This window comes from Colossoma macropomum, unplaced genomic scaffold, assembly GCF_904425465.1.
Source record: "Colossoma macropomum unplaced genomic scaffold, Colossoma_macropomum, whole genome shotgun sequence".
Lineage (NCBI taxonomy): Eukaryota > Metazoa > Chordata > Actinopteri > Characiformes > Serrasalmidae > Colossoma > Colossoma macropomum.
Window position 1 is genome coordinate 947,617 of NW_023494791.1, and position 26,895 is coordinate 974,511.

A 26,895-nucleotide genomic window follows, 5' to 3' on the forward strand; every position below is an offset into this window, starting at 1 on the left:
TATACCTGTGGCCATGGAAGTGATTGGAACACCTGAATTCAGTGATTTGGATGGGTGACTGAATACCTTTGGCAGTATAGTGTACAGGAACGCTGCCATACAGGAGAACGTCATTCCCGTTGAGCAGGCAGGCCCGGCTCTGATTGGCGGAGAGCCTGGGTGTGACCCCGCCCCTCCGCGTTTGTTCCTGTGAGTAAATGGCTCCTCCTGCTCCAGAGAACCGAAAACGGAGGCAGAGGCAGCCGGAGCGGCCGGGCTGGAAACGGAGAGAAAAAACACTACAAATCAGCGTCTTCGGGTGGAGAGAAGGGTCCTCGGCAGTGCAATGAGCTCTGGGCTTCTGTGTTCCGCCTGGCTGTGAGAGATAAGGACGGGTTCCTGCGATCTTTTGAACAAAAACAACAACAACAACAACAACAAACACCCCAAATGAACTCCGTCAGAGCTGCGAACCGGAGACCGAGGCGAGTGTCGAGGCCGCGCCCGGTACAGCCGGACAGAAACAACCAGGAAAGGGCCGAAAGAGGTGGGTGTACGGTTTATTTGTGCTTCCAGACGACACTGGTGGTCCCAGCGGACGCGCTGCTCTTCGGTTAGCAGCGCCGACTGGGAGATTAGAGATGACAAGGCGAGCGTTTGTTGCGGCGCCGAGGAAACTAGGAAACACCGAGGCCTCAGTTCGGCCCGCAGTAGCGCAGGCCGCGCTTTGTTTAGCCCGGTTTGTTTTAACCCTGACCCCCCTAAACACCCGTGACGAGGTGTTTCTGTGTGTATTTGAAATCTTAATGAAGTGTTTTTTGGTTTAGAATGGCTACGATGGCAGATATGTGTCCCAAAACACGATATCTTTCGCTTTCGTGCGCCTTCTGGCTGGCTAGCCTGCTGTGCTAGCTTAGCTGAACTGCAGCTGCACGGAATTAGCTAACGTTGAAGGGGCATTCCACCCATTTTTCAGATTTCCTCCGTAGTTCAGCGATTGGGGTCATTCAGAGTGGTTTGGTGTTGAGCGGTTGATTTGTGGGGACTCAGATCTCTTTACACTGGTGGTGATAGGAACCAGGGGTCGCCATGTCTTCAACACAAATATAGACATTTTATTTACTATCCAGAACCACCAGTGAACCTACACGAGTCTTCTGAGTTTATATGGAATGTTGATGATGGAAAACAGTGGAAAATCTGAAATAATAAGTTTTCTTTGGGGACTATTTTGCCTCACAGCGCCCTGCATGTATCCCTCCACCATGAATGGAGTTTAAGTTCTCAAAACTATCATAAAACAGTGTCTCAGTCATCAGGCAGTGAATTCATAACCATTTCATGTAGGAACTTTCTGTGAGGGAGCTTTTAGAGGTGGACGTCTGGTTCCTATCACCACCACTGTGAACAGTTCTGACTCGTTAAGATTCTCTAGAACGGAGCGTTTCACACCAAACCACTCTGAACGACTCTGTTTACATCACAACCACTCAATTATGCAGGAATTTTGAGAAATCGGTGGAGTTCCCCTTTAATTTGACTGAACTGCAGCTGCACAGACTTAACCAAGTTGAGCTAGTTTTGAATACAAAGCATTTAGATGACCAGTGGCACATTTTATGGAGGTATTCTGATGAGTGCAGTGCGCTGTACAGGTTTAATGTCCGCCTGGAAAACATCACAGTGATGTTATAGCTGGGCAGCTTAATGTGGCGTAAAGTCAGCTGGACAGCTGAGCTGGCTAACTTGAGACACTCTGCTTTGTTTAGTTTCGTTAGTGTTCGTGACTAACAGTGGTTTATTCCAAACTGCTGTGGTTTGTAACATACATTCTTAGAAAAGATGGTTCTTCAAGGGTTCTAGTAAAGGGAATGTTTAGAGCAATAAACATTCGAAGAACTATTTGCATGCTTAAATGATTTTCAGGTAGATGGATGATGTGCTGTGTACATTTCTTCATGGAACCTTTTTGAGAACGGTACTCTATAGCACCAAAAAGGGTTCTGCTGTTGTATACAAGCTTGACATCATAACAATAGCAGAAGGTGCTATATAGAACCAAATACAACACATTCTCCGTCAATATGACGAATAACTCCATCATGCAAAGAAATATTTGTGTATGTAAATGGTCTGTTTATATATATATATATATATATATATATATATATATATATATATATATATAATGTATGTATGTGTGTGTGTGTATGTGTGTGTATATATATATATGTATATGTATATATATATGTGTATATATATATATATATAAATAAACGTAAATAACTTATGGTCCTAGATAGAACCGTTGCCTTTACTAGAATCCTGTGAGGAACCCTTTTTTAAGAGTGTGGTAAATCACCTTTTAGGTTAGTTTTAGTGACTAACAGTTAAAGGTTTATTCCAAACTGCTGTGGTTTGTAACATACACTCTTAGATGGTTCTTCAAGGGTTCTAGTAAAGGGAGTGTTTCTATATGGAGCCATAAACACTCAAAGAACTATCTGCATGCTTAAATGGTTCTTTACATGCACAACACATTCTCCGTCGATATGATGAATAACTCCATCATGCAAAGAAATATTTGTGTGTACAGATTATTCTATTTTATAACTTATGGTTCTAAATAGAACCATTACCTTTACTAAAATCCTGTGAGGAACCGTTTTTTTAAGAGTGTGGTAAACCACCTTTTAGGTTAGTTTTAGTGACTAACAGTTAAAGGTTTATTCCAAACGGCTGTGGTTTGTAACATACACTCTTAAAAAAGTAAGAGTTCTCTGAGGAATCTTTAGTAAAGGGAACCATAGGTCCGGTATAGAACCATGTGCATGCTTAAATGGATCTTTGCATGGTAAAATCGTTCTTCAGATTTATGGAGAATGTGTTGAATATGGTTCTGTGTAGAACCTCTGTAGAACTCACGATGCTTCAAGACATTTTCACGATATACGATATGCGTCACAGTATTTAGTTTTTGAGATTTATTAAATTGGATCAGGCAAAATAGAATCTGTGTAGCGACACAAACGTTCTAATAATTATAACAAAAATAATAAACCTACAATTAGTAGTTTGAATTCAGTGTTTTACAAACTGCACTGCAGTAAATCCAGTTAAACAGTCCAAATTATGCTCACTTTGTAATTAAACATGTCGGTGCCTTTTAAGTGCTGACAATATCCACGATATGAACAGAAGAGCGTATTGTGACATAATTTATCACGATAATGATAAAATATCGACACATTGCCCATCCCTGACACAACCACATCAGTCTGAATGTTTTCATCATGTAAAGAACCATTTAAGCATGCAGATGGTTCTAAATAGAGCCATTCCCTTTACAAGAACCTCTGGAGAACCATCTTTTTGATGTGTGTGGCACTTTTAGTTAGTTTTGAAGTGGTTTCTGAGATTTTCACAGTAAACCACCTTTTTGCTTTGGTTAGTTTCACAAGGAGACGAACAGTGAAGCAGTGACAGGTTTATCCAGCGCTCTGTGCTGTGAAAGTGAAAAACGACTGTGCGCTGTGGTTGAACGCGAGAGTCGCTGGAACGTAGGAGTCGCTGGTTTTCTGTCGTTTGTTTCAGTGGAATTGTTGTCATGGCTGAATGTTGTTATAGAGTGTATGGCCCGTACACTGTAACAGCCTGCCTCACATTAGTGTGTTATAGTGTATGGGCTTTAGAGTTAGGGTGTTCTCACACTTGTCCCGAATAATTGATTCCTCAGCCAGGACTGATTCTGGGCCGTTTGGGGGAGGGGCTTGTTTGGGGGAGGGGCTCATTATCGCTGGTTTGCTTTCACACAAGAATTCCATCTGAACCGTGAACTGACTGCGCAGTTCCCTGCGTCACTTTTCCGTGTGCAGGTTTGCAGAATGGTCAGCAGCTTCATCCCTTTGTGCTTTTTGTTATTTTCCTTAAAGAGTAACTCCACCCCACTATGTTCAGCTGACTCCACCCCTGGCTCAGCTTTGAAAAATGCTCAAAAGTGGGAGGGGCCCTGCAGTGATGTACGGGTTTGGAGGTGGGGCTGTGAGGGGAACCGGGTAGGCTGGGCCGCTGTGTTTTTAGAGCTAGCATATGTAACCAGAGTCCTGATTACGTAGATGCCCTGAATTCCGAATGATTAAAGTGGATTTCTGTGAACACTATGTTTTATCAGTTTGACATCAAGGTCGCAGACTGCATCACCGGTCAGCCAGGGTTTGCTGCAGCGGCCCTAAATCCTTACGTTCTGCAAGCTGTTCATGGCACTTACCATGTGTTACATCCAATTCAGTTCCCCCTCAAATTCACGCTCCCCTTTATAAAGCGAACGCTTGGGCGCCGCATTCACTGAACAGAAATCAACAGCAAGCAAGGCTGGAACTACGGAAAGCGGAAAAAAGTCAGAGAAAGGCTGACACAGTCGGTAACAATGGCCGTTTAACGTTAACGTTTCCTGAACCGTTTCGCTTTCCGAGGTTCCAGTGCTGCTTACTGTTGACTTCTGTTCAGTGAGTGCAGCACCGAGGGTCCGAGTTGTGAAGGGGAACGTGAATCGGAAGCAACGCCGCTAAATTAAAGCACCCTTCTTTATTTGTAATGGCTACAACTGCAGAAAAATGTATCTGTAGAGCTTTCTCTTTTTAGATCACGCCATGTGAAATAACCTCCCTCTGACTCACTTTCTTGTCTGACGGCTGTGTTTTGCCTCATCCCTCCTCTGTGTGTGCGTCACTGACTCGAGTCTCAGTGCTTAGGTGGATGTTCTGGTTTTTTAACACTGTGTCCACTCACTGTCCACTCTATTAGACACTCCTACCTTATCGGTCCACCTTGTAGATGTAAAGTCAGAGACGATAGCTCATCTGCTGCTGCACAGTTTGTGTTGGTCATCCTCTAGTCCTTCATCAGTGGTCACAGGACGCTGCCCACAGGACGCTGTTGTCTGGATATTTTTGGTTGGTGGACTATTCTCAGTCCAGCAGTGACACTGAGGTGTTTAAAAACTCCAGCAGCACTGCTGTGTCTGATCCACTCAGACCAGCACAACACACACTAACACACTACCACCACGTCAGTGTTACTGCAGTGCTGAGAATGATCCACCACCTAAATAGTACCTGCTCTGTGGGGGTCCATGGGGGTCCTGACCACTGAAGAGCAGGGTAACAAAGTATCAGAGAAACAGATGGACTACAGTCTGTAACTGTAGAACTACAAAGTGCACCTATATAGTAAGTGGAGCTGATAAAATGGACAATGAGTGTAGAAACAAGGAGGTGGTCAGAATGTTATGCCTGACCGGTGTAGAATGATTGTCTTTACTAAAGAACCATCTTTTTTTAAGAAACCTGAAGACCTGGATTTTTTTTAGTGTGGGCTATAATTTAAAAAATTGCAGCTCTTGCGATTTAAATTGCGATTTCGGTATAAAGACGATGAATCTTTCAGTCCTACGTGGGCGTGTCTGTAAACATTCATCAGGTTTTTAGCAGCTCGGTCTTTGTGAACGAGGGTATAATTTTCCTTTATAAGCTGAATAATGCTAACAGGCAGAAACGCGCTCTCGTGTGAGGTAACTGAGTGATCTGCTGTAGATGGCGCTCTCTGAGTGTGGATGCTTTATGGTGCTGTAAACTAATAATCACCTAATATTTATAAGGCAGTTTAGCTGTGTGGCTACTCAGCTGCTCACACCAGTTACAGACTTACTGCCACTACAGTCGCTCTTTCAGCTCATGTGCTTTTGGGTGTGATGGTTCATGTTGAGCACTCTCTGGTGGCTTTAGCATCTGAACTGGTGTCGGTGCCAGAATTGAACCTGTTTTGTGGTGAGCAGAACTAGCTAAGCTAATGTTTAAAGGGGAATTCCACCGAATGTTCAAAATTCCTGCATAATTAAGTGGTTAAGATATAAACAGAGTGGTTCAGAGTGGTTTGGTGTGAAACGCTCTGTTCTAGAGAAACTTACCGAGTCAGAACTGTTCACAGTGGTGGTGATAGGAACCAGACGTCCACCTCTGAAAGCTCCCTCACAGAAAGTTACTACATGAAATGGTTATGAATTCACTGCCTGATGACTGAGACACTGTTTTATGATAGTTTTGAGGCCTGAAACATGTTCATTCATAGGTGTAGAAGTATGTGAGGTAAAATAGTCCCCAAAGAAAACTTATTATTTCAGATTTTCCACTATTTTCCATCATCAACATTCCATATGAACTCAGAAGACTCGTGTAGGTTCACTGGTGGTTCTGGATAGTAAATAAAATGTCTATATTTGTGTTGTAGTCATGGCGACCCCTGGTTCCTATCACCACCACTGTAAAGACATCTGAACCATTTCACACCAAACCACTCTGAATCACTCGATTACATCTCACACACTGAGTTATGCAGAAATTTAGAAAAATCAGTGGAGTTTCCCTTTGACCAGCTTATCTCTCCTAGCAGCACTGCCGCTGTTGTTCGATTGACGGTTTGACGTTTATTGAATGACTGATTGAAAATCGTGCATCCGCCTATCATTTGATAACCGTGTAAACAAATTACAGTGTGATTGTTTTCAGTTTTGCAGTGACGCAGGATGAGATGCACAGAGGCGGCGTCAACGTAGAGGCAGTCAGAGAATCGTGGCGTCACTGGTGTAATACAGTAAACGGTGGTAATGTTCGGAGATGGTCTGACCTTCCAGTCCTGTTGTAACTGATGGTTTTAAAGGAGTTTTTGTCAGATGTCCACCGATACCACTTTTTCCCTTCCGATACCTGATCCTTAAGTACTGGCTGATACCGATACCAACTCTATCCAGACTAACTCACCTAGAAGTCCTGATATTTATACAATTACATTTTTTAAATATTTTAGTAAAATCTATGTTTCACATCACAAATAAAACTCACTCAGTTTGGCTAGATGGCATTTACTTGCTGAGTTATATTTATCAGATGCTAAATAAAACTTTTTCGTTTATTTACTGTATATATTTAATATTTACTGTTATATAATTATTAATAGACACCCCCCCCTCCCCCCAATATTTTCCCCGCTCTCTTGGACTCCCGGCCACAGACAGCTGTAGCATCACCAGGGATAGAACTCATGATCTCCTGATGACAGGGCCAACACTTAGGTAGTTGTGGCACTTGGGAGCCATTTCTTTTCTTGTGCTAAACAGTGAAAAACTGAACAGTACACAGATAAACGGGAACGGGAAAATTAGAACAAGAAGCTGGCGAATGAGAAGCGACTTTAGCCTTGTAAAAGTCGAATGTTGAGATCCATTTTACAAGAAACTGTTCTACTTTTGAGGGAAAGTTTCCTGCTGGAGATGCAAGAAAAGCGGCTGTAAGTCTGTGTTTTAGGTTAGATTTTTTTAGTCTGTACTAGTAAATTTGCACATACTGAGACATATTTACAGCCAAGATGGTAAAATAGACATGAAATGTTGACTTCCATGGTGGTTTGATTTTTCTTGAATTGACAAAATGGCTCTTCTTAACATTTTGGGTTTCCGACCCCTGAGCTAGCTTTGAATGCAGAGGGTGCCGGTTGGATTTCTCTCTCGTCTATATGTGTTTTTTGTTATGTGCCGTCACAGACTGTCCGGGCGCTGCGCTTCCACACTTCCAAGTTCCGCCTTTTGCGTTCCGTCAACGTTACGATATCAATTAAAATTGAGAAATTTTTTGTATTTGTGAATCGATTCAGAATCGTCCACATCCGTATTGCGATGCATCTAAGAATCGATTTTTTTTTATCCCACCCCTAGGTGGGGCTAGTGGACACACAGGTCCGGCTAGCGGGCTGCTATGCTAAAGACTAAATCGAGGCTAAAGAGTCCAGCAGTTCCTTTGGCTCTCAGTAACATGAACTAAGACTGTAAGTGTCCTCACAGCGGCAGACGAGTGATACTGAAAGCAGCTCAGCCGTTCAGGTAAGCGACTCCGTCAGCGTCTTCTTACCACCCAAAACTGCCGTTACAGATTCTGCCCTGAGTGTTTTTACTGCTGCTTGTCGTCCCACAGCGCGACCTGTTGTTAAGTTCTATCTACTGTCAGGGATTGCTTGGTGTCAGTTTCCCCACCGATACTGCGATTATGTGCCAGAATTGGTCCCTAGTGCGTCACTAGTTTTCATTATCCGAGTGTTTTGTGGAACGCTGAAGCAAGAGTCAAACGATTTCATCGTAATTTCTGGATCACAGCAGTAGCAGTAACTTGAAGCGGTATTGTTTTGAGTCCGTGGTGTCCGTGGTGTCCGTGTGCTCTTCTTCAGCGGCTCCTGTGTTTAACAGGCACATGGAGATGCTGTTGTGTTGCGGTAGTTGATCAGACACCGTGTGTTTGTAGTGGTTACTGTACCGAGTAGCCCTGGAGAGCCACCGTGCTGCCAGAGCAACAGGGCTGCGCACGCCGGCTCTCCCAGCTGCGGCCGGCGCCCAGTCGCTGAGGATCGTGAGCAGAATGGACGCCCACTCCTTTGAAGGTAAACTCGCCGCTCGCTAATCAAATCCTCCTCCAGTTAACAGCGGAATGAACAGCTCGTCTGTAGTAAAAGGCATAAGAATAGGCGGTGTGAGGGATTCAGGCTGTGTAGGAGGCATACGGGGTAGACTGTACTCTAAAAGAGAGCTCATCAAGGGTTCTTTAGGAAAGGAAGTGGTTCTGTATAGAACATTGAACACCTGTGATAATAGAAGAACGTAGGGTTGGGCAAAAATATAACATGATACTTCAATAACTTAACAATACGCAATATCAGACATTTGATCAGAGAAAAAAGAGCCTACATTAAAAAAAAAAAAGGTTCTTTAAGGGTTCTTTAGTAATGAAATGATTCTGTATAGAACCACAGAGGTCTTCTATTGTCACAAGCTTATTGTCACAATAGCAGAACCGTTTTTGGTGCTGTATAGAACCCTTTTAAAAAAGGTTCCATATCAAACCATCTACAGCACGTTCTCCATCAATCTGAAGGACGCTTCCACGGTGCGAAGGACCCTTTCACAATGCGGAGAACCCTTTCACGATGTAAAGAACCCTTTGAGTATTTATAGTTCTATGTAGAGCCATTTTCTTTACTAAAGAACCGTCTTTTTTAAGAGTGTGCATTTAATAATATCAGAATCTAATAATTTTTTTTTATTCAGTATTTCTCACTAAACCCAGTTAAACAGGACTAATTTGTCTACAAGTTCTGATGATAAACACGACATTTTCAGAACAGAATATAGTATTGAACTGTGACATCATTTATCACAATAATGATAGATATTGTCATATCGCCCAGCCCCAGTAGAACCCTTTTGGGATTCTGGATTATCTTGATCTCTGATTTCTAAGAGGGGATCCTTTTTTGGGAGAATATGAACCACATACAGCACATTCTCCATTAGTCTAAAGAACCGTTTCACCATTCAGAGAACCATACAGGCATGAAATGGTTCTGTGTCGAACTCTTGGTTCTAAATAGAACAGTTGCCTTTACTAATGATCCCTCTAAGAACCATCTTTTTAAGAGTGTGATCACCATCACTATCCAGGTCGGTTTGGATGCTGGCAGTAAAACCAGATTTCAAACCCAGCCGTCACACTGGCCTTCAGGCAGATGTGTGGAGTTCCAGAACGCTGTTCAGTTATCGTCCTGTTAGCTGTCGCGCTGGACTACAGCATTACAGTTGGTGAGTTTCAGTTAATTCTGATTTAATGAAATTAGTTCTGTGTCCATCCAGACAGTTGTGAACAGGGTGAAAAGTTGACCCCGTTTACACCTGGTCACTTCCTGTGTCCAGTATCTGGATCGTACCCTGATAGGATTTTAGCCTCATGTATTTACACTTGGTAGTCTAATGCGTCTCCAGTTAGTCGGACTGAAATCTGATTGCTGTGGGACGGAATATGCAAATCAGCTCGTTATGCGGCGACCAATTAGCAGCTGTTTATCCGTTCAGCCTCTTCGTCTGCAGTGTGTTTTGTACAGTCATGTCTGTCTGTGTTGATGTTAAGCATTTAGTTTAGTCCTCGGCCAGGAGCGTCCACCCTGATTAACCTCCTCACAGACACGGGTCACGAGACCAGTGACTCACTGTATGGGGAGGGGTTTGGGTTGTGCCAGGAGGCGTTTTGGCTGCACTGGGAGGCATTTTGGCTGTGCCGGAAGGGGGGTTTCGGTTGCGCCGGGAGGCATTTCGGGTGTTGAATGTGTCTTGGAGAGACGGATGTGTTTACGCTGCTGTAATATGTGGCTCAAATGCGTCTCAGTCCACCTCCTGACGTGGTTTGAGTGATGAGATTTGTGTCTGTTTTAAACGGGTGAGTTTACACTTGTGTTTGTCTCGGCCTTATAAAGATAATCCTGATACTCATAAAGTGACCAGGTGTGAACGGGGTTGTAGTTGGCTTGTCATTAATTGTGAGTATTTGCGAGTGTGATTATCTCGGGGGAGTGATGTCATGAACATGAACGGTTAATTGTCATATATAATTGAGGTTTAGGGTTTAGTGGACTTTTCTTGTTCACGGTTTGCAGCTATTAGAATAGAAGCCTAAAGTGGCCAAACTGGCTGCTTAGCCACCTTACTCGTTAGCTCTGTTTACATAATGACTTACACTGGCTGTACCGTCAGTCTCCACTCACATACATCTACAGTTACACACGATCATGCGTAGAGTTGAGCAGAGCTACACGTTCTTCAACAATAGTTGTGCAAATATACGCAAAAAAACACATTCAGCCTCGTTTTCTCATCATCTCTCCGTGAGTGCATGCGCTGCTTTCTTTTGATGAATGCGTTTTATTTATTTTGTTTGTTGCAGCACAACGTGATCACACTTAAGATGGTTCTTAAAGGGTTCTTTAGTAACGGGAATGGTTCAGTTTAGAACTTGACTTCTACATAGAGCTATTTTATGGTTCTATATAGCAACAAAATGGGTTCTTGACATTATAACAGTATAAGAACCCTTTTTGGGGAACCATTTTCAAAAGGAAAACCGTATACAGCACTTTCTCCATCAATCTGAAGAACCATTTTGCCGTGCAAAGAACCATTTTAAGCATGAAATTGTTCTGTATAGAACTCGTGGTTCCCTTTGTTAAGGAACCGTCTTTTTTTACGAGTGATTGTGAAATCTTAACGACTGTGGAAGATGACTGCGGCCAGCTTAAATAATTGCGACCATGTCAGGTGATTATGATTAGGTGATTATGTAATAATTGTGGGGGTTTGTAGAGAAAAATAAACAAACCCTGAAGGCAGGAGGGCTCTCGGACCACCGGCTCTGCGTTTTTACTGGCCCGAATGTTAATCGTTGTGGCCGGGGGCACCGGTCAGTCTCCCCCTGACTAAAATTTTAGCTTGCTTTGGGGCTTCACTGTTTGTGGAGCTCCCATTTGCCCTCAGAGGTTTGTAGTAGGAGGAGATCAGCATGTGTTCAGGCTGCCTCAAGTCGGGTGTCTGGTAACATGGCTGTTGTCAAAGCGATGCCGCGTGGCTGATTCTCCAGGGGTCCTGAAGGGTGGACGAGTGTCGCGACTGGCCTCTGAACCTCCATTCCCGCAGGTCCCGTGAGGCTCATCACCTGCTCCGTTCACTGCAGCTGCTGAGGGGATCAAGGGCAGGTCAGCTGCTTCTTTACGCATCTGTTAGTGCCGCACGGAACGGCGTTAGTACGTATATCTTAATCTAGGTCAGCGTCTTCTGTTGCGGCGCTCCAGTGTTTTATTTAAAGTTGTTTGCAGGCTAAATAGGGCACCTCCTGGCACTTTATTAACACACTATCCAGGATGGGTTTGACATGTCAGCCAGAAGTCTTTGGAGCACTTTTACCCCTCTGTAAATGTTTTTGAGTTGAGTGTCCACTACGGTGTTTTCCCTGGACCCTTCAAAGCTACTGGTGCTGTAAAGTATATGTAGTGTCGTCAAATGCGTGTGGGGCTGGAGTAAAATTATCGCACATAATTATTTTTAAAGGTATATTGAATATGGTAGAGTTATGTGCAAACATTAAGGCAGCCCTGGACAAATGACCTCTTTGTGCATGGAAATATATACATTTATGTTTGTGTGTAGTTGTAGTTCTGTTCATTTTAAACTGATTAAATTCCATTTAAAGGACACCCTTTAAGTTTTCCAAGTAAAAAATAAAAGTTGATGTCCGTTTCTACACTCATTGTCCATTTCATCAGCTCCACTTACCATATAAGAGCACTCCAGCAGCACTGCTGTGTCTGATCCACTCGCACCAGCGCAACACACACTAACACACCACCACCACGTCAGTGTTACTACAGTGCTGAGAATGACCCACCACCCAAATAGTACCTGCTCTGTGAGGGTCCATGGGGGTCCTGACCACTGAAGAACAGGGTAAAAGGGGGCTAACAAAGTATCAGAGAAACAGATGGACTACAGTCTGTAACTGTAGAACTACAAAGTGAAACTATGGTCAGTGGAGCTGATAAAGTGGACAATGAGTGTAGATATGGGGAGGTGGACTTAGTGAAGCGCTCAGTGAGTAAATATTTGATTAACTGAAAAAAAATGGGGGAAAAAATAACTAACAATAATTGTAGCATGTGCAGTAACTTCCTTGCGTGCTTAGTACTCCCACTTTGGCCCTTATTACAGCTTGCAAACACTTTCAGTAGCCAGCTAGGAGTCTTTCTGTTCAGATTTAATTTCCCCCACTCTTCCCTCCAGAACGCTTCTAGTTCTGGGCTGGATTTGCTGAAAGCATCTTAACAGAGATTATTCTTAAATGGGTGAGCGAGCATCACACTGAACGCTCTCTCTACCAGTTAAGATGACCTTAACATTAATGCTTTTTGGAAACTAAGCCATGTTTAAGATCTGTCCACAGATCTGGCCGTTCCAGAAGCTTCAGCTTGCGTTGCTGAAAGTAGCTCATGGTGGTTCCATGATGTTTCGGGTCATGGTCCTGTTCTGAAAGCCAGCCTCTTTTCAGCCTTAGTTTCTTGATTGACTGTCACATTTGCTTCCGGAATTTAGTGGAGTTCATTTTTCCATCTACCTGTGCAGTGTTTCCTGTGACGCTTCCACACAAACAGTTGGCACAGTGTTCTTTTCATCAGATGCTGCTTCTTTTTTGAGTGAATGGAATGGAAAGTGGACCAAAAATGAAAATGCGCTGTTGTTACTGTGTTATTTTATGAACAGACATCACCTAAATTCTGAGTGTATCTGCAAGACTTGACTGAAGGTGTAATATTTTACCGGGAGGCGTTTCAGTTGTATTGGGAGGGGCTTTGGGTGTTGAATGTGTCTTGGAGAGACGGATGTGTTTACGCTGCTATAACGTGGCTCAAATGTGTCTCAGTCCACCTCCTGAAGTGGTTTGAGTGATGAGACAGATTGTTCTGTAATGATTTACAAGAGAAATAAATCATTTTAAAATCGGATTAATCTGTTTGAATCACCCTGTATTATAACAGGACATTCACCCTCGGTACCAGCATGCTCGGTTGGGAAGCAGTGGCGCTCTGTGTGTCAAATATACAACATTCCTGGAATTTCGGATTTCGGCATATTCCTAGTGTTTCCACTCTTACTTGAAATGATCATTTTACAGACACCGCAAAGCAGCACTGGTGTCATCTTTCTTTGTGAAATGAAGCCGTGCTTTGGGCCTTTTAAGTTTTCCACACTGAAATAAGCAATTTATAACTTGGGATGCGTGCGATTCCACTTTAGAACTGGTTCCAGTTGAGACCAGTGCACGCTGAGTTGTTGCTTGTAATGAAGTCTATAAATGCTATAAATGACCTTTCTTATTTTCCCCCAGATGAGGAGGTGGCTGCAGACATGGTCGCTGAAGAATCTGGTCCAGGAGCTCAGAACAGTCCATACCAACTTCGTAGAAAGTCCCTTTTGCCCAAGAGAACCGCCTGTCCAGCAAAGACAAATATGGAGGCAAGTATTTGCATTATTAGTGTTCGAGTAGAAAACTGACAAGGTGTGTTTATCCTTACTGTTCAGTTTTCATTGTCAGATCATGTTGGTTTTATTTGCTTGGAGAATATCTGCTCACTTTGTCTTGACTTCATCGACTGATGGTTCTGTGATGTGCTCATTAAAAGGCTCATATTATGGAAAAACAACTTCACTGTTTTTGGCATAAAATTGTAAAAGACTTTGATGTAGTAAGTAAACACTGTTACTGTTCACTCTCCAGTCCACACAGTCCATAAATATGGAAACTTAACTGTCACAAAAAAAAACGTTTACGTTCAGCCTACTTCTGTTTAGCTCCGCCCATTCTTACTGAAATTGTAAGGCAGGGGTGCGCAACTCCGGTCTTGGAGGGCCGCTGTTGAGCACAGTTTGGAGGTTTCCCCTACTCAAACACACCCACTTAACCTGGCCATCAACAGATAAGTGTAATCAGGTGTGTTAAAGCAGGTAAATCACCAGACTGTGCTGGACACTGGCCCTCCAGGACTGGAGTTGTGCGCCCCTGTTATAAGGAGTTTCAGCCAGCACTGCTTTTTGAATGAGGCAGCCAATGAGAACACATCTCATTTACATATGTCATTGTTAAAGGCACAGTAACAAAAAGAAGCCTGTGTAATATGAGGGATAATGAGAACTCTATTTTAGAAACATAAAATGAATGTAGTAAGTGAAGAGAATAAACATGCAGGGTCGTAGAACGTGAGAAGAATCTAGGATAAGTCCGTTTGATGAGATGGCCACTGAAAAGTCCACAGTATCTCACACTGTTGCACTGTTTTTTGGTGTTTTGCTCTGGTAGGGGGCTTCCACGTCAACAACGGAAAACTTTGGTCATCGGGCCAAGCGTGCTAGAGTGTCAGGGAAATCGCAGGACCTGCCAGGTAAAGGAAACGCCGCCTCAGTGTTGACAGAGGCCTCGTTCTTTCAGTGTGCATAATAAAAGCAGAGGATGATGAATGCAGCCTGTTAGGATCTGATAAGAAAACCACTCTGTTTTTCTCCTTCAGCTGCTCCAGCAGAGCAGTACCTGCAGGTGAAGCTCCCAGATGAGGTAGTGCTGAAGATTTTCTCGTACCTGCTGGAGCAGGATCTGTGTCGAGCCGCCTGTGTGTGCAAACGCTTCAGTGAACTGGCCAATGATCCCATCCTGTGGTGAGACGGGTTTCCTGCTCTGTGGTTCTGAATGTAGCAGCATGGCTCACGAGAATCATTCCAAAAACCTGCTCAGTTCCGATTTTTCGCTCAGATTCCATCATTTTAAATCGAGTTAATGACCAAGTCATGAGTAAGTGATTCAGATCTGTCATTAATGTGAGGCTAAGTCCTGAAACAACCCTCATGGCACCCTCAGGCGCACGTCCTAATCAATAACGTCATATGAATGAACTACATGCATCATGAACAAACTAACCAGCAGAACAAGCTTTGTCACCATGATCAATCATTGATCAGCTCTCTGCTTCAATATTAACACTTAGAAAATGCTTAGAACATATTTTCAAAATTGCACTTGTTCTCTGAATTATTAAGAAAATAGTTAAAAAAAAGAAAATAATTCTTAAGAAGTTATTTGAAGAACAACAGTTTCTCCCAACTTTTCTTAAGAACAAAGTTAAGAAAAAAAAAAAACTCTTTTTTTAAGACAATTTCGTGAGGCTGAAAGGCTGCGTTCACATTGCCAGGCTGAAGAGGCACAAATCCATTTTTTTGCCTTATTGGCCTGTTTACACTTTACATTAACATGCATTTTTGGTGATCAACTCATTCGGATTTCACTTGAATGCCTGATGTAAACACACCCAGGACGCATTTTGATCTGTCTACGATCATATCACTCACACCACATTCGGAGTTGGTCAGAAACTAATCTGACCATGTTTAACACAAGTGTAAACATTTTTTAATGAACCATATACAATTACATGAGCGGAAATGTGAATGGAAGAGCGCCGACAAGCAGAGAATAAACAATGACTAAAATGATCAGAGCAAAGCTGAGTGGGATGGATAGCAGAAGGTGATTCAGCCTGTGATTTTCTCAGGGGAGGAGGGAGAAAAACACTGATGTGGCCGATCCAGACGGAAACAAAGTCTGAGAAACGTCTCTAAAAAGGGAAATTAATCCAGGACCCCACATGTATTTGGCAGCATGCAAAAAGGGTTTTAAATTGTGTACAGCCACATAAATTTGGTGGATAATTGATAAAATTGTTAGCTCAATAAAAATGTCCCTTTTTTAAAATGTTTGTTCAACAGGAAAAGACTCTACATGGAGGTTTTTGAGTACACCCGTCCCATGATGCACCCTGAGTCAGGGAAGTTCTACCAGATCAACCCAGAGGAGTATGAGCAGCCCAACCCCTGGAAGGAGAGCTTTCAGCAGCTGGTAGTCACACTTATCAGATTGGACTTTGCTTTTTTTTTTTTTATTTGTCTCTGTTTTCCCCAAGAGAGTCCTGAATGTGAGGAACCTGTTTTGCTTTGTTTTGCATTTAGTTTGAGAATTTGGTAAATCACATAATGTAGAGGAGAACAGGGAGAAACATATGCTTTTTGTTTTTTGCTGTTTTGTGTTTTTTTGTTTTTAATATATATATATATATATTATATACTGTTTATTAGGAGGAGTAACGTTAGCGCGCTCGGCTAAAGCGTTTGGGAAATGGAGACTGAAACTGGGGAGCGGTGACGCTCTGATAAACAGCAGGGGGCGCTCTCACAGTATTCACAACTTACAGTTTATCACCCTTTAATTTAGTTTGACCTTTTTTACATCAGTAACAGCAGCTGTCTGGCTAACTATGTAACATTTTTAACATTACTTTTGAATACTTGTTTACGCTTCTGCTGTGCGCATATTGCCAGTTGCTAGGTAACAGACATATTGACTTCGATCATGTATTTTAAGATTTCCTAACTAAAGATCCTGGAAGATATGCGTCCTAAATTTAAGATCTAAATTAAAAATCTTATCTTGATCTGTCGGATCTTAATTTAGGACTAAAGACAGGATGTTTCTGTAATACGGCTCTGATGTCTTTAAAAGACACAGTGAGTCTTCACGAGTGCCTTTTAAACGAGTTGTAGTTGGTTATTCAGGTCAGGTCAGGGTTTCCTCTGTGTCTGCCAGCGTCTCCTTGTAAGACGGGAGCTAACTGAAGTGTGATTTGCATGTCTTTCAGTATAAGGGAGCGCATGTGAAGCCAGGCTTTGCAGAACACTTTTACAGTAACCCTGCCAGATACAAAGGGAGAGAGAACATGCTGGTAAGCTCCAGAATTCATTTGTGAAGACTCTGAGTCATCTTACCCTCTGAGGTCTGTTTATATTTTTGATTGCTTGGATGTTTAACCCACCTCTTCTTCTTCTCTCCTCCTTCCTAAGTATTACGACACCATTGAGGACGCCTTAGGAGGAGTCCAGGAGGCTCACTTTGATGGGCTGATATTTGTCCACTCAGGCATCTACACAGACGAGTGGATCTACATAGAGTCGCCGATCACGATGATTGGTGCAGGTATGTATGTGTTGACACACAGATGTGTACGAATGTTTGGCTACCCGTGGTCAAATTACACGTTAGCCACGTTTACATGCAGCCTAATAATCCGTTAATAATCCGACTAATAGCTCAATCAGAATAGATTACGTCCATGTAAACACCTCAGTCAGAATGGTCTAGTCCGATTGAGGCCATTCGGAATACAGTTTCTGCCTGATTGATCGAGGTGGGTAATCCTGTAAATAATCTGTTAAATAGAAGAATAATATCCGTGTAAACGCCTGTATCTGATTACATTCCCTATCGGAAAGTTTATGTCCGTTCTGATCATGTTCGTCGCGTCATAGTGAAAGTTTATACCATTCAACATGGCGGAGCAGAAACTGGTCTGCAGAGGAGACGAAGTTTATGCTCTGGTCTTTAAAAGACGGCGGTGGGACGGACGTCCAGCTTATGTGTCTCAGAACACGACGTCTTCCTCTCGGCCTTCTTTAATAAGGACATGTGAAGGACGTTTTCCTGAGTCTGACATCATTTTAAAGCAATTAAAAACACAAGCACTGCTCACTGCTGCTCATCTCACTCTGACTGGACACACGTGATGCTGGTTGTCATGGTAACGTCTACACTAAGCGGTTCTCTACGAATGCGCGTCATTTTGGATCTGATTATTTGTAGTGAGCATGTAAACGGAGAGTTTCCATCAGAATGTTGAGCAGAATGAGAATATAAACACTTCAGTCTTCATCTGTAATCAAAATGTTTTCAATCGGATTGGCAAAAATCTTTGCATGGAAATAGACATTGTGTTAAAGTAGAATTCCTCCCATTTTTCAAAGCTTCTGCATAGTTAAATCCTTAAGATGTTAGTCATTCAGAGTGGTTTGGTGTGAAACGCTCCGTTCTAGACAAACTTACCGAGTCAGAACTGTTCACAGTGGTGGTGATAGGAACCAGACGTCCACCTCTAAAAGCTCCCTCACAGAAAGTTCCTACATGAAATGGTTATGAATTCACTGCCTGATGACTGAGACACTGTTTTATAATAATTGTGAGAAGGCTTTGGCCTAAAGTGTATTATTGAAAGTATATAAATGACCGAGAGATCCATACAAGGCATTACAAGGACCCAATTACAATTACGTCTAATTACAATTACATCTAAAAATTAATGTGGACGTTTACAGGTCATTTTGGAACATAAATAGCAAATAAAACAGCTGTATTCACATGGTAAATATCGCAACCCCTGGTTCCTGTTACCACCACTATAATGAAATCTGAGTCTCTAGAATCAACCATTTCACACCAGACCATTCTGAATGACTGTTTACATCTCATTGATTGAATTTTGCAGACAGTTTGAAAAGTGTTCAAATTTACCTTTAGCACAGGGAACAAAATTATATGCCAGTTCTAATTGTCTTTCTCTGCTGAAAGAAAATGAAACATAAAATGTGCCCTAAATTTTGCACCTTTTTCCTCCCTGTTAAATTCAGCACTTAAACAGTAATTTTGCATTAAAGCTGCGCTGTGTAAGATTTGTTGTTAAAACTGAAAGAAGCATCATTACTGAATGAGGAGAAAATAAACAGTCTAAATTATGATGAGCGTGCACTGCTGTGAGTCGCCCTGTAAAACCTGAAATCATCATTTAAAACTCAGAGGTGTTGAGCTTTTCACACCACGTCATACATCTTTACATATTAACGTCACACACAGACGTTAGAAGGTCTGGCTCTGTGTTTCAGCCTCAAATGATCTCAAAATCAGCATCATACTGATGAAGATATGATGACTATAGTAGATAATGCACTCACATCCTCAGAGACGCTCCTTCACCAAGTTTAGACTGAGTTCTCTTAGAATTCTCTTTCAGTCATTAAGTTCATCCGCTCGTGGACGGGGTCCGAAGCCAACCCACCTTACAAAATGTTCTTCTGCATGCACCATGCAATTACACATTTCCACCAGAGAGGGCTCCAAATCCCCAAAACATAGAGTGCAGCTTTAAAATGTGCATACCTTTGTTCTCTGAAGAGAACTTTTCACTTAAAACATGTAATTTGACCAGCAGTGCACAAACTAATGCATATGACTGTATGTTTACCCTCTGGGGAATGATTGACATTGTAACCCGTTCTAATCTGAGTAATTCTCCCAGCACCAGGGAAAGTAGCAGACAAAGTAATCATCGAGAACACTAGAGATTCAACGTTCGTGTTCATGGAGGGGTCAGAAGACGCTTATGTCGGCTATATGACAATAAAGGTATGATTCCCTTCATTTGAGCTGCCTTGAATTAAATACTGCGAGAATTAAGAACCATAAAGTGAAAGAAATGAGAGGCTTTTCATGTTGAATGACCTGACTGTGGTTTTCTTTCCTTGCAGTTCAACCCTGATGATAAATCAGCTCAGCATCATAACGCACACCACTGTCTAGAGATCACGGTCAACTGCAGCCCCATCATCGACCACTGCATCATCCGCAGCACATGCACAGGTCAACACAAAGACCTACATCTCTGGATTCCAGTGTTTTAATGCATCTGTTTTTTGGATCTTGATGCATTTGGCACTAACTCTGTTCTCTGGTTCTGCAGTGGGTTCGGCAGTATGCGTGAGCGGTCAGGGGGCGTGTCCCACCATCAAAAACTGTAACATCAGCGACTGTGAGAACGTAGGCCTCTACATCACTGACCACGCACAGGTAACATGGTATCTCCAGTCTACATCACAAAAAAGAGATCTTGGCAATTTAAATGATCTCTTATTAAAGAAGTGGACCTTATTTATTACTGTGAGAAGATTACTTGTCTTAGAAAGCACTGAGTGTCACTCTTCAGGTTATGATTTTGTGAGTAGTTATGATATGAATCAGGACATTTTCACTTGTTTTAAAGATCCCATATCATTGAAATTTCTTGTAATAAATCATGATGTCGTCTGTGTTAAAAGCTCCAAAACGTACCATTCACTCTCCAGTACATCCAGTCCATATATGGAAACTAAGCTGCAAACACAGCCCATTGTTTCTGTGTTGTCACAAGAACCAGCATGTTTACAAATATCCATCGATTCAGCCCACAGATGATGAAGTCTGTCTGTATCTTAAAGACCTTAGATCAGTGGTCACCAGCCTCCTGCTGGAGATCTACACATATACAGTAACACTGACATGGTGGTGGTGTGTTAGTGTGTGTTGTGCTGGTACGAGTGGATCAGACACAGCAGTGCTGATGTACCTTGTCGGTCCACCTTGTAGATGTAAAGTCAGAGACGATAGCTCATCTGCTGCTGCACAGTTTGTGTTGGTCATCCTCTAGTCCTTCATCAGTGGTCACAGGACGTTGCCCACAGGACGCTGTTGTCTGGATATTTTTGGTTGGTGGACTATTCTCAGTCCAGCAGAGACACTGAGGTGTCTAAAAACTCCAGCAGCACTGCTGTGTCTGATCCACTCAGACCAGCGCAACACACACTAACACACCACCACCACGTCAGTGTTACTGCAGTGCTGACAATGCTGAGTGATTGGTATTCAGTATTTCTCACTAAATCCAGTTAAACTGGTGCAATTTTGCTCTCTTTATAAGCAAACATGCATTTGATCAGTTTCTAGAAGTACGAAATACACCATATGTTCAGAAAAGCATAATGTATTGTAAATGTATCATGACGTGTGTGTGTGTGTGTGTGTATATAAAATATTGATCAGCCTTGCTACACAGGAAGGTATATTTCCATATATGCGCTCAATTTTTGGGGAGAGGTATTATTCGAATAGTTTTTAATAATGCTTGAATTCATCTGTCATCTTTGACTGAAATGCTAATCCACAGCACAAAATTGACCAAAAATACAAATTATTAGTCAGGATTATTATGGCGCTTCCAGTCCTCCCTCAAGCAAATGGGAAACTAGAACCGTAAGTGGCATTGGTTCCTGTTTGGGTCAGCTCTTGTTTTTGAATGTGCAGTGAAACTTTTATATAAAAGCTTGTAAACCTTATTTATATTTATCTGTTTTGTTCTGAGGAGCCTTACATGGTTTATTCCCACCAGCATAGATGGGATAGAAATTGTGGATATAATGTTTATCAGACCTAAAACTAAAAAACAGTGTATTGGGACAGTTCCTGGAGAATGGCATTGCTGGCTTTCATTAACTCACTCTTATTTTCTCCTCTTCTAGGGCATTTATGAGGACAATGAGATCTCCAATAATGCTCTAGCTGGGATCTGGGTGAAGAATCATGGAAACCCCATAATCAGACGAAATCACATCCACCATGGCAGAGATGTGGGAGTCTTCACCTTCGACCACGGCATGGTAACTACGACATTCTGCGTAACCACAGCGTGATCCCTTTCTGAACCTGCAGCCCGAGCAGAATAACTCGGGGAAGTTACTGCGTCATGCTGAGAAGTGAAACGTTGGCGTTTTCAGCTCTAATCCATTGAATGCAGGAGGGCCGTCACTGCTCAGATTACATAAGGGGATTAAACCGGAGCTCAGAATACGCCTCCTTTTAAAACATGTAAATTTATGATGATTCTTCCCCTCCCCCACCCCAACCATGCCGGTGTCCTTAACCGTGAGCCTGAAGGTTTAGGAGTTATTTTAGGAGAAATGTGAAGTTCCTCTGCTGTGTTTTTGCTGTATGCTACTCTCTGCTTGCCCCTACAGGGCTACTTCGAAAGCTGCAACATCCATAGGAACCGGATAGCAGGCTTCGAGGTGAAGGCGTACGCAAACCCGACAGTGGTGCGCTGCGAGATCCACCATGGCCAGACGGGGGGCATCTATGTGCATGAAAAGGGCAGAGGGCAGTTCATTGAGAACAAGATCTATGCAAACAACTTCGCCGGCGTGTGGATTACCTCAAACAGTGACCCCACAATTAGGTGAGCCTTCAGTCCGTTCTTAACTGTGACTTGAGAAAGGTCCTAAGAAAAAGTCTACGTCAGATTCATGACGTGTTCTTAAAGCGCAGAACCGTTCTCACCTTTGTGCTCTTGAGTGTGTGTAGATTCTGTTCTTACCTGAGAACAAATCCCACATAAGAGAACACTGGTGAGTCAGAGTCGTCGTCAGAACTGCGTAAGTGGGTTTAAGAAGGAATTTCTTCATAAGAACGATTAGTGAATAAGGACCCTCACATACACTCTTAAACATGGTTCTTCAAGGGTCTTGTAGTGAACAAATTGGTTCTGAATAGAACCATGGACACTCAAAGAAGCTTTTGCATGATTAAAGGGTTCTTTGCATCGTGACATTGTTCTTCAGATTGATGGAGAATCTACTGCATATGGTTCTATAAAAGGGTTTTTGGTGCTATATAGAACCTTTTTCAAAAAGATTCTATATAAAACCATTTACAGCACATTCTCCATCTGTCTGAAGAACCATTTCACGATGCAAAGAATCATTTGAGTGTTCATGGTTCTGTGTAGGACCCTTTTCTCTACTAAAGAACCCTTCAAGAACCATTTTTTTTAAGGGTGTAGTGTCTAACCTATGTGTGGAATGTGGGGTATTAAAGGGTAAATCATCAGTGCTTCTTCTAACCATCATGTGTGTCCTGGGTTGATCACCTCTGTCAGTAAACTGTGTTGACATTAGGGATGTTTACAGGTGCTCCAGTTCTCTTAACTGTTCATGGTTCCGGTACTGGAAGACAGAAATTACTGTTTGGGTATTTGTTGCGATTTATCCCAGAAAGAGGAACAATATGCTGTACAGGCTCAAGTTTTATTTTTAGCATTTAGTTTTGCTCGTAATTGAGAAATATATTTGTCAGTGAAATATATTTCTGACAAACTAACCTGTTGGTGCGTCGCCCACTGAGGAGAAAAGACCGTGTAGAAGGCAAGTTTATTTATAGAGCACCTTCAAACACTGCTGTCATTCAAAGTGCTTTACAAATGAGAAAATAGTCAAACTTGTTTTAAAAAAAAGTAAATGCGAATAGAAAAAACATTAAAAACATAATTAAAACATGATTAAAACAATATATTTTAAAGAGAAAATTAAATTAGGATAGTTTATAATAATCAAATTAAAAACTTAGATTAGGATAAAAAAAGTGGCCTTGCAGAGGAAAAATGGCGAGTCTCCATCAGCGTCCAGTGTTACCCGTTAGCTGTGGCAGCTCCGTTACTCGTCCAACATGAAAACCTACCGATTTCCTTTGGCTGTTTTTAAATTATAAAACTTTCTCAAATTTTAGCTTTTCAAATTTTAGCTTTGCCATATTTAAGTTCTTTTCAAGGTTTTAAGATGTTTTGGCTCATTTTCACTTAAAGAAGTCAACAAAACGTTGTTTGACCTGTGGTGTTTTTTGCATATGCAAATATGGTTATAAAACCAGTTATTGGTATTTTTAGGCCCTTTAACATCTGGATCGGTCACAGATTTTTTTGTCTATGTTCCTAGTTAGATCTTGAGTTGCTGATGCAGCTCTGGGCTTTTATATGTATTCACTGGTTGAGTAGAACAGCTCCTGTCAGGCAGCCATTCAGGCACATGGTTTTGATCTTCGTTGCTTTGTGGATCTATAATTATAGCCTTTCTTGTCTGTTTGCAGGGGTAACGCAATCTTCAATGGCAACCAAGGTGGTGTTTACATATTTGGTGATGGTCGAGGTCTCATAGAAGGAAACGATATCTATGGTAACGCCTTGGCCGGAATTCAGATCCGGACCAACAGCTGCCCGATTGTCCGGCACAACAAAATCCATGATGGACAGCACGGGGGCATTTATGTGGTGAGTGAAAAGGGTTGACAGTCAATCAAAAAATGTTTTGTAGTTGATTGTATCTGAAAACAAATCTTTTTTAGTCCCGGAATACAAACCGATCAGGCGTAACATTCTGACCACCTCCTTGTTTCTACACTCACTGTCCATTTTATCAGCTCCACTTACTATATAGGGTCACTTTGTAGTTCTACAGTTACAGACTGTAGTCCATCTGTTTCTCTGATACTTTGTTAGCCCCCTTTTACCCTGTTCTTCAGTGGTCCGGACCCCCATGGACCCTCACAGAGCAGGTACTATTTGGGTGGTGGATCATTCTCAGCACTGCATTAACACTGACGTGGTGGTGATGTGTTAGTGTGTGCTGTGCTGGTCTGAGTGGATCAGACACAGCAGTGCTGCTGGAGTTTTTAAACACTGTGTCCACTCACTGTCCACTCTATTAGACACTCCTACCTTGTCGGTCCACCTTGTAGATGTAAAGTCAGAGACGATAGCTCATCTGCTGCTGCACAGTTTGTGTTGGTCATCCTCTAGTCCTTCATCAGTGGTCACAGGACGCTGCCCACAGGACGCTGTTGGCTGGATATTTTTGGTTGGTGGACTATTCTCAGTCCAGCAGTGACACTGAGGTGTTTAAAAACTCCAGCAGCACTGCTGTGTCTGATCCACTCAGACCAGCACAGCACACACTAACACATCACCACCACGTCAGTGTTAATGCAGTGCTGAGAATGATCCACCACCCAAATAGTACCTGCTCTGTGAGGGTCCATGGGGGTCCGGACCACTGAAGAACAGGGTAAAAGGGGGCTAACAAAGTATCAGAGAAACAGATGGACTACAGTCTGTAACTGTAGAACTACAAAGTGCACCTATATAGTAAGTGGAGCTGATAAAATGGACAATGAGCATAGAAACAAGGAGGTGGTCAGAATGTTATGTCTGATCGGTGTAGATCATCAGTGTTACATTAGTGCAGGTGTCAGACTGCCGGCTTCATTAGGGCGTTACCTTTGTACAGTTTATCCTTTAATGATCCACCCTGTAAATCTTTTGTTTTTTGTTTGTTTGTCTTGTTTTTCTGTAGCTTGGTTGTAATTCATTAAAAACTGACTCGGCTGATATAGAGTGATAGTCCGTTAAACCTGCCTTCGTGGATTCATTCAGCAGGAGATTCAGAGCAGAACAATTAAGAAATTAATGGAATTATCAAACTAATCTACTGAGAACAGATTTAACTGCTGTACCATCACTTCACTCATGCAAAAAACGTGATTCTTGAACGCTTTTTGGTGCTATGTAGAACCATTTCAAAAAGGATCTATATAGAATCATCTATAGCACATTTTCCATCAGTCTGAAGAACCATTTCACCATGCAAAGAACCATTTAATCATGAAAAGGGTTGTTTGAGTGTTCATGGTTCTATATAGCACCATTTTCTTCACTCAGCAGGAACGCAGTGTTCATATCGGCCATTAAGATCTTGTTAAACAGGATGTGGTGTATCAACACGATCGTCCAGCAGCTCCTTTATTTCTGAGTCGTTCAAAATACGTTATTCGCTCGTAAAAACCAAGTTCAGTGTCAGACATTGAAAATCAGACCTGGTCAGGTAGCAGAGTATAGGTCTGTGTAGACCTCCTTCATCTGAAGCCCCTGTATTTGTGTCTGTATGGCAGCATGAGAAAGGCCAGGGCGTGATCGAGGAGAACGAAGTCTACAGCAACACGCTGGCCGGAGTTTGGGTGACCACAGGCAGCACGCCAGTCCTGCGCCGGAACAGAATCCACAGCGGCAAGCAGGTACAGCTACCTTACCTCCACACCTACAGCAGTACATCTCATTTAGACCTGTTTAAGAAGAGCGGTGGGCATAAACACAAAGTCCAAAACATCAAGTCTGTAATACGATATTAAGTTTTTATTTTAAGAGTCATTTTTAATTGAAGATGGTCATCTAAAGGTATTTTGCTCATACTAATCAAATAAACACTGCACTGCCTTAAAGGAAGAAATGCATAGCCAACAGCAGGACTAATACAAACCTCCAGCTTTCCTCTCAAAATCAGTTAATCTGTCTAAGAAAAAGCACAAAAATAGATTTTACTTTACTGCCATGACCCAGTTTAGAAATCAGTATTCCAGAAATGATTCAGTTTAAAATTAAATTCAAAAACCTATTTAACTGGGCAGTGAAAAACACTGATATTACAGTAAACACAAACAATAGTGATACAAGTAGCAGTGATTTTATGTGTCGGTGTGTTTATTGTCATTTCCTGCCCTCCTCGAGGAAGGTTACTTAATTCTAATCATCACCAGATACTTTATCTAATCAATACTTCATGTTAAATCAGGGGCTGCTGATGGAATTTAATACGTCCATACAGTGGCTTTGGGGCATCCAGAGAAATCTGGAACCTGATATTTAATTATTCTTTTTCTGAATTACCACTTTAAACAGCAGGTGGCAGTAGTAAAGCTTGTGTACACACTTAAAGATGGTTCTTCAAGGGTTCTTTAGTAAAGAAAATGGTTCTATAGAGAACCATGAACACTCATAAGAATCATTTGCATGGTAAAAGGGTTCTTTGCATCACAAAGAGTTCTTCAGATTGTTGATGAATGTGTTGTAGATGGTTTTGTATAGAACCTTTTTGGAAATGGTTCTACATAG

The 26,895-nt window shown here is 42.1% G+C and overlaps 1 protein-coding gene across 1 annotated transcript in view; it reads left to right on the top strand.

Moving 5' to 3' along the window:
* The first annotated feature begins 212 nt into the window (after positions 1-212).
* fbxo11a (F-box protein 11a) overlaps positions 213-26,895 on the top strand; it is a 34,929-nt gene continuing 8,246 nt past the window's right edge. Inside the window, exons 1-14 of the mRNA XM_036573616.1 lie at positions 213-526; positions 13,779-13,906; positions 14,748-14,829; positions 14,956-15,100; positions 16,205-16,334; positions 17,131-17,214; positions 17,333-17,465; positions 19,615-19,721; positions 19,844-19,955; positions 20,056-20,162; positions 21,647-21,784; positions 22,142-22,359; positions 24,042-24,222; positions 25,899-26,021. Of these exons, the coding sequence (XP_036429509.1) occupies positions 430-526; positions 13,779-13,906; positions 14,748-14,829; positions 14,956-15,100; positions 16,205-16,334; positions 17,131-17,214; positions 17,333-17,465; positions 19,615-19,721; positions 19,844-19,955; positions 20,056-20,162; positions 21,647-21,784; positions 22,142-22,359; positions 24,042-24,222; positions 25,899-26,021 (1,785 nt within the window). The 5' untranslated portion in view covers positions 213-429. The remainder of the gene's footprint in view (positions 527-13,778; positions 13,907-14,747; positions 14,830-14,955; positions 15,101-16,204; positions 16,335-17,130; positions 17,215-17,332; positions 17,466-19,614; positions 19,722-19,843; positions 19,956-20,055; positions 20,163-21,646; positions 21,785-22,141; positions 22,360-24,041; positions 24,223-25,898; positions 26,022-26,895) is intronic.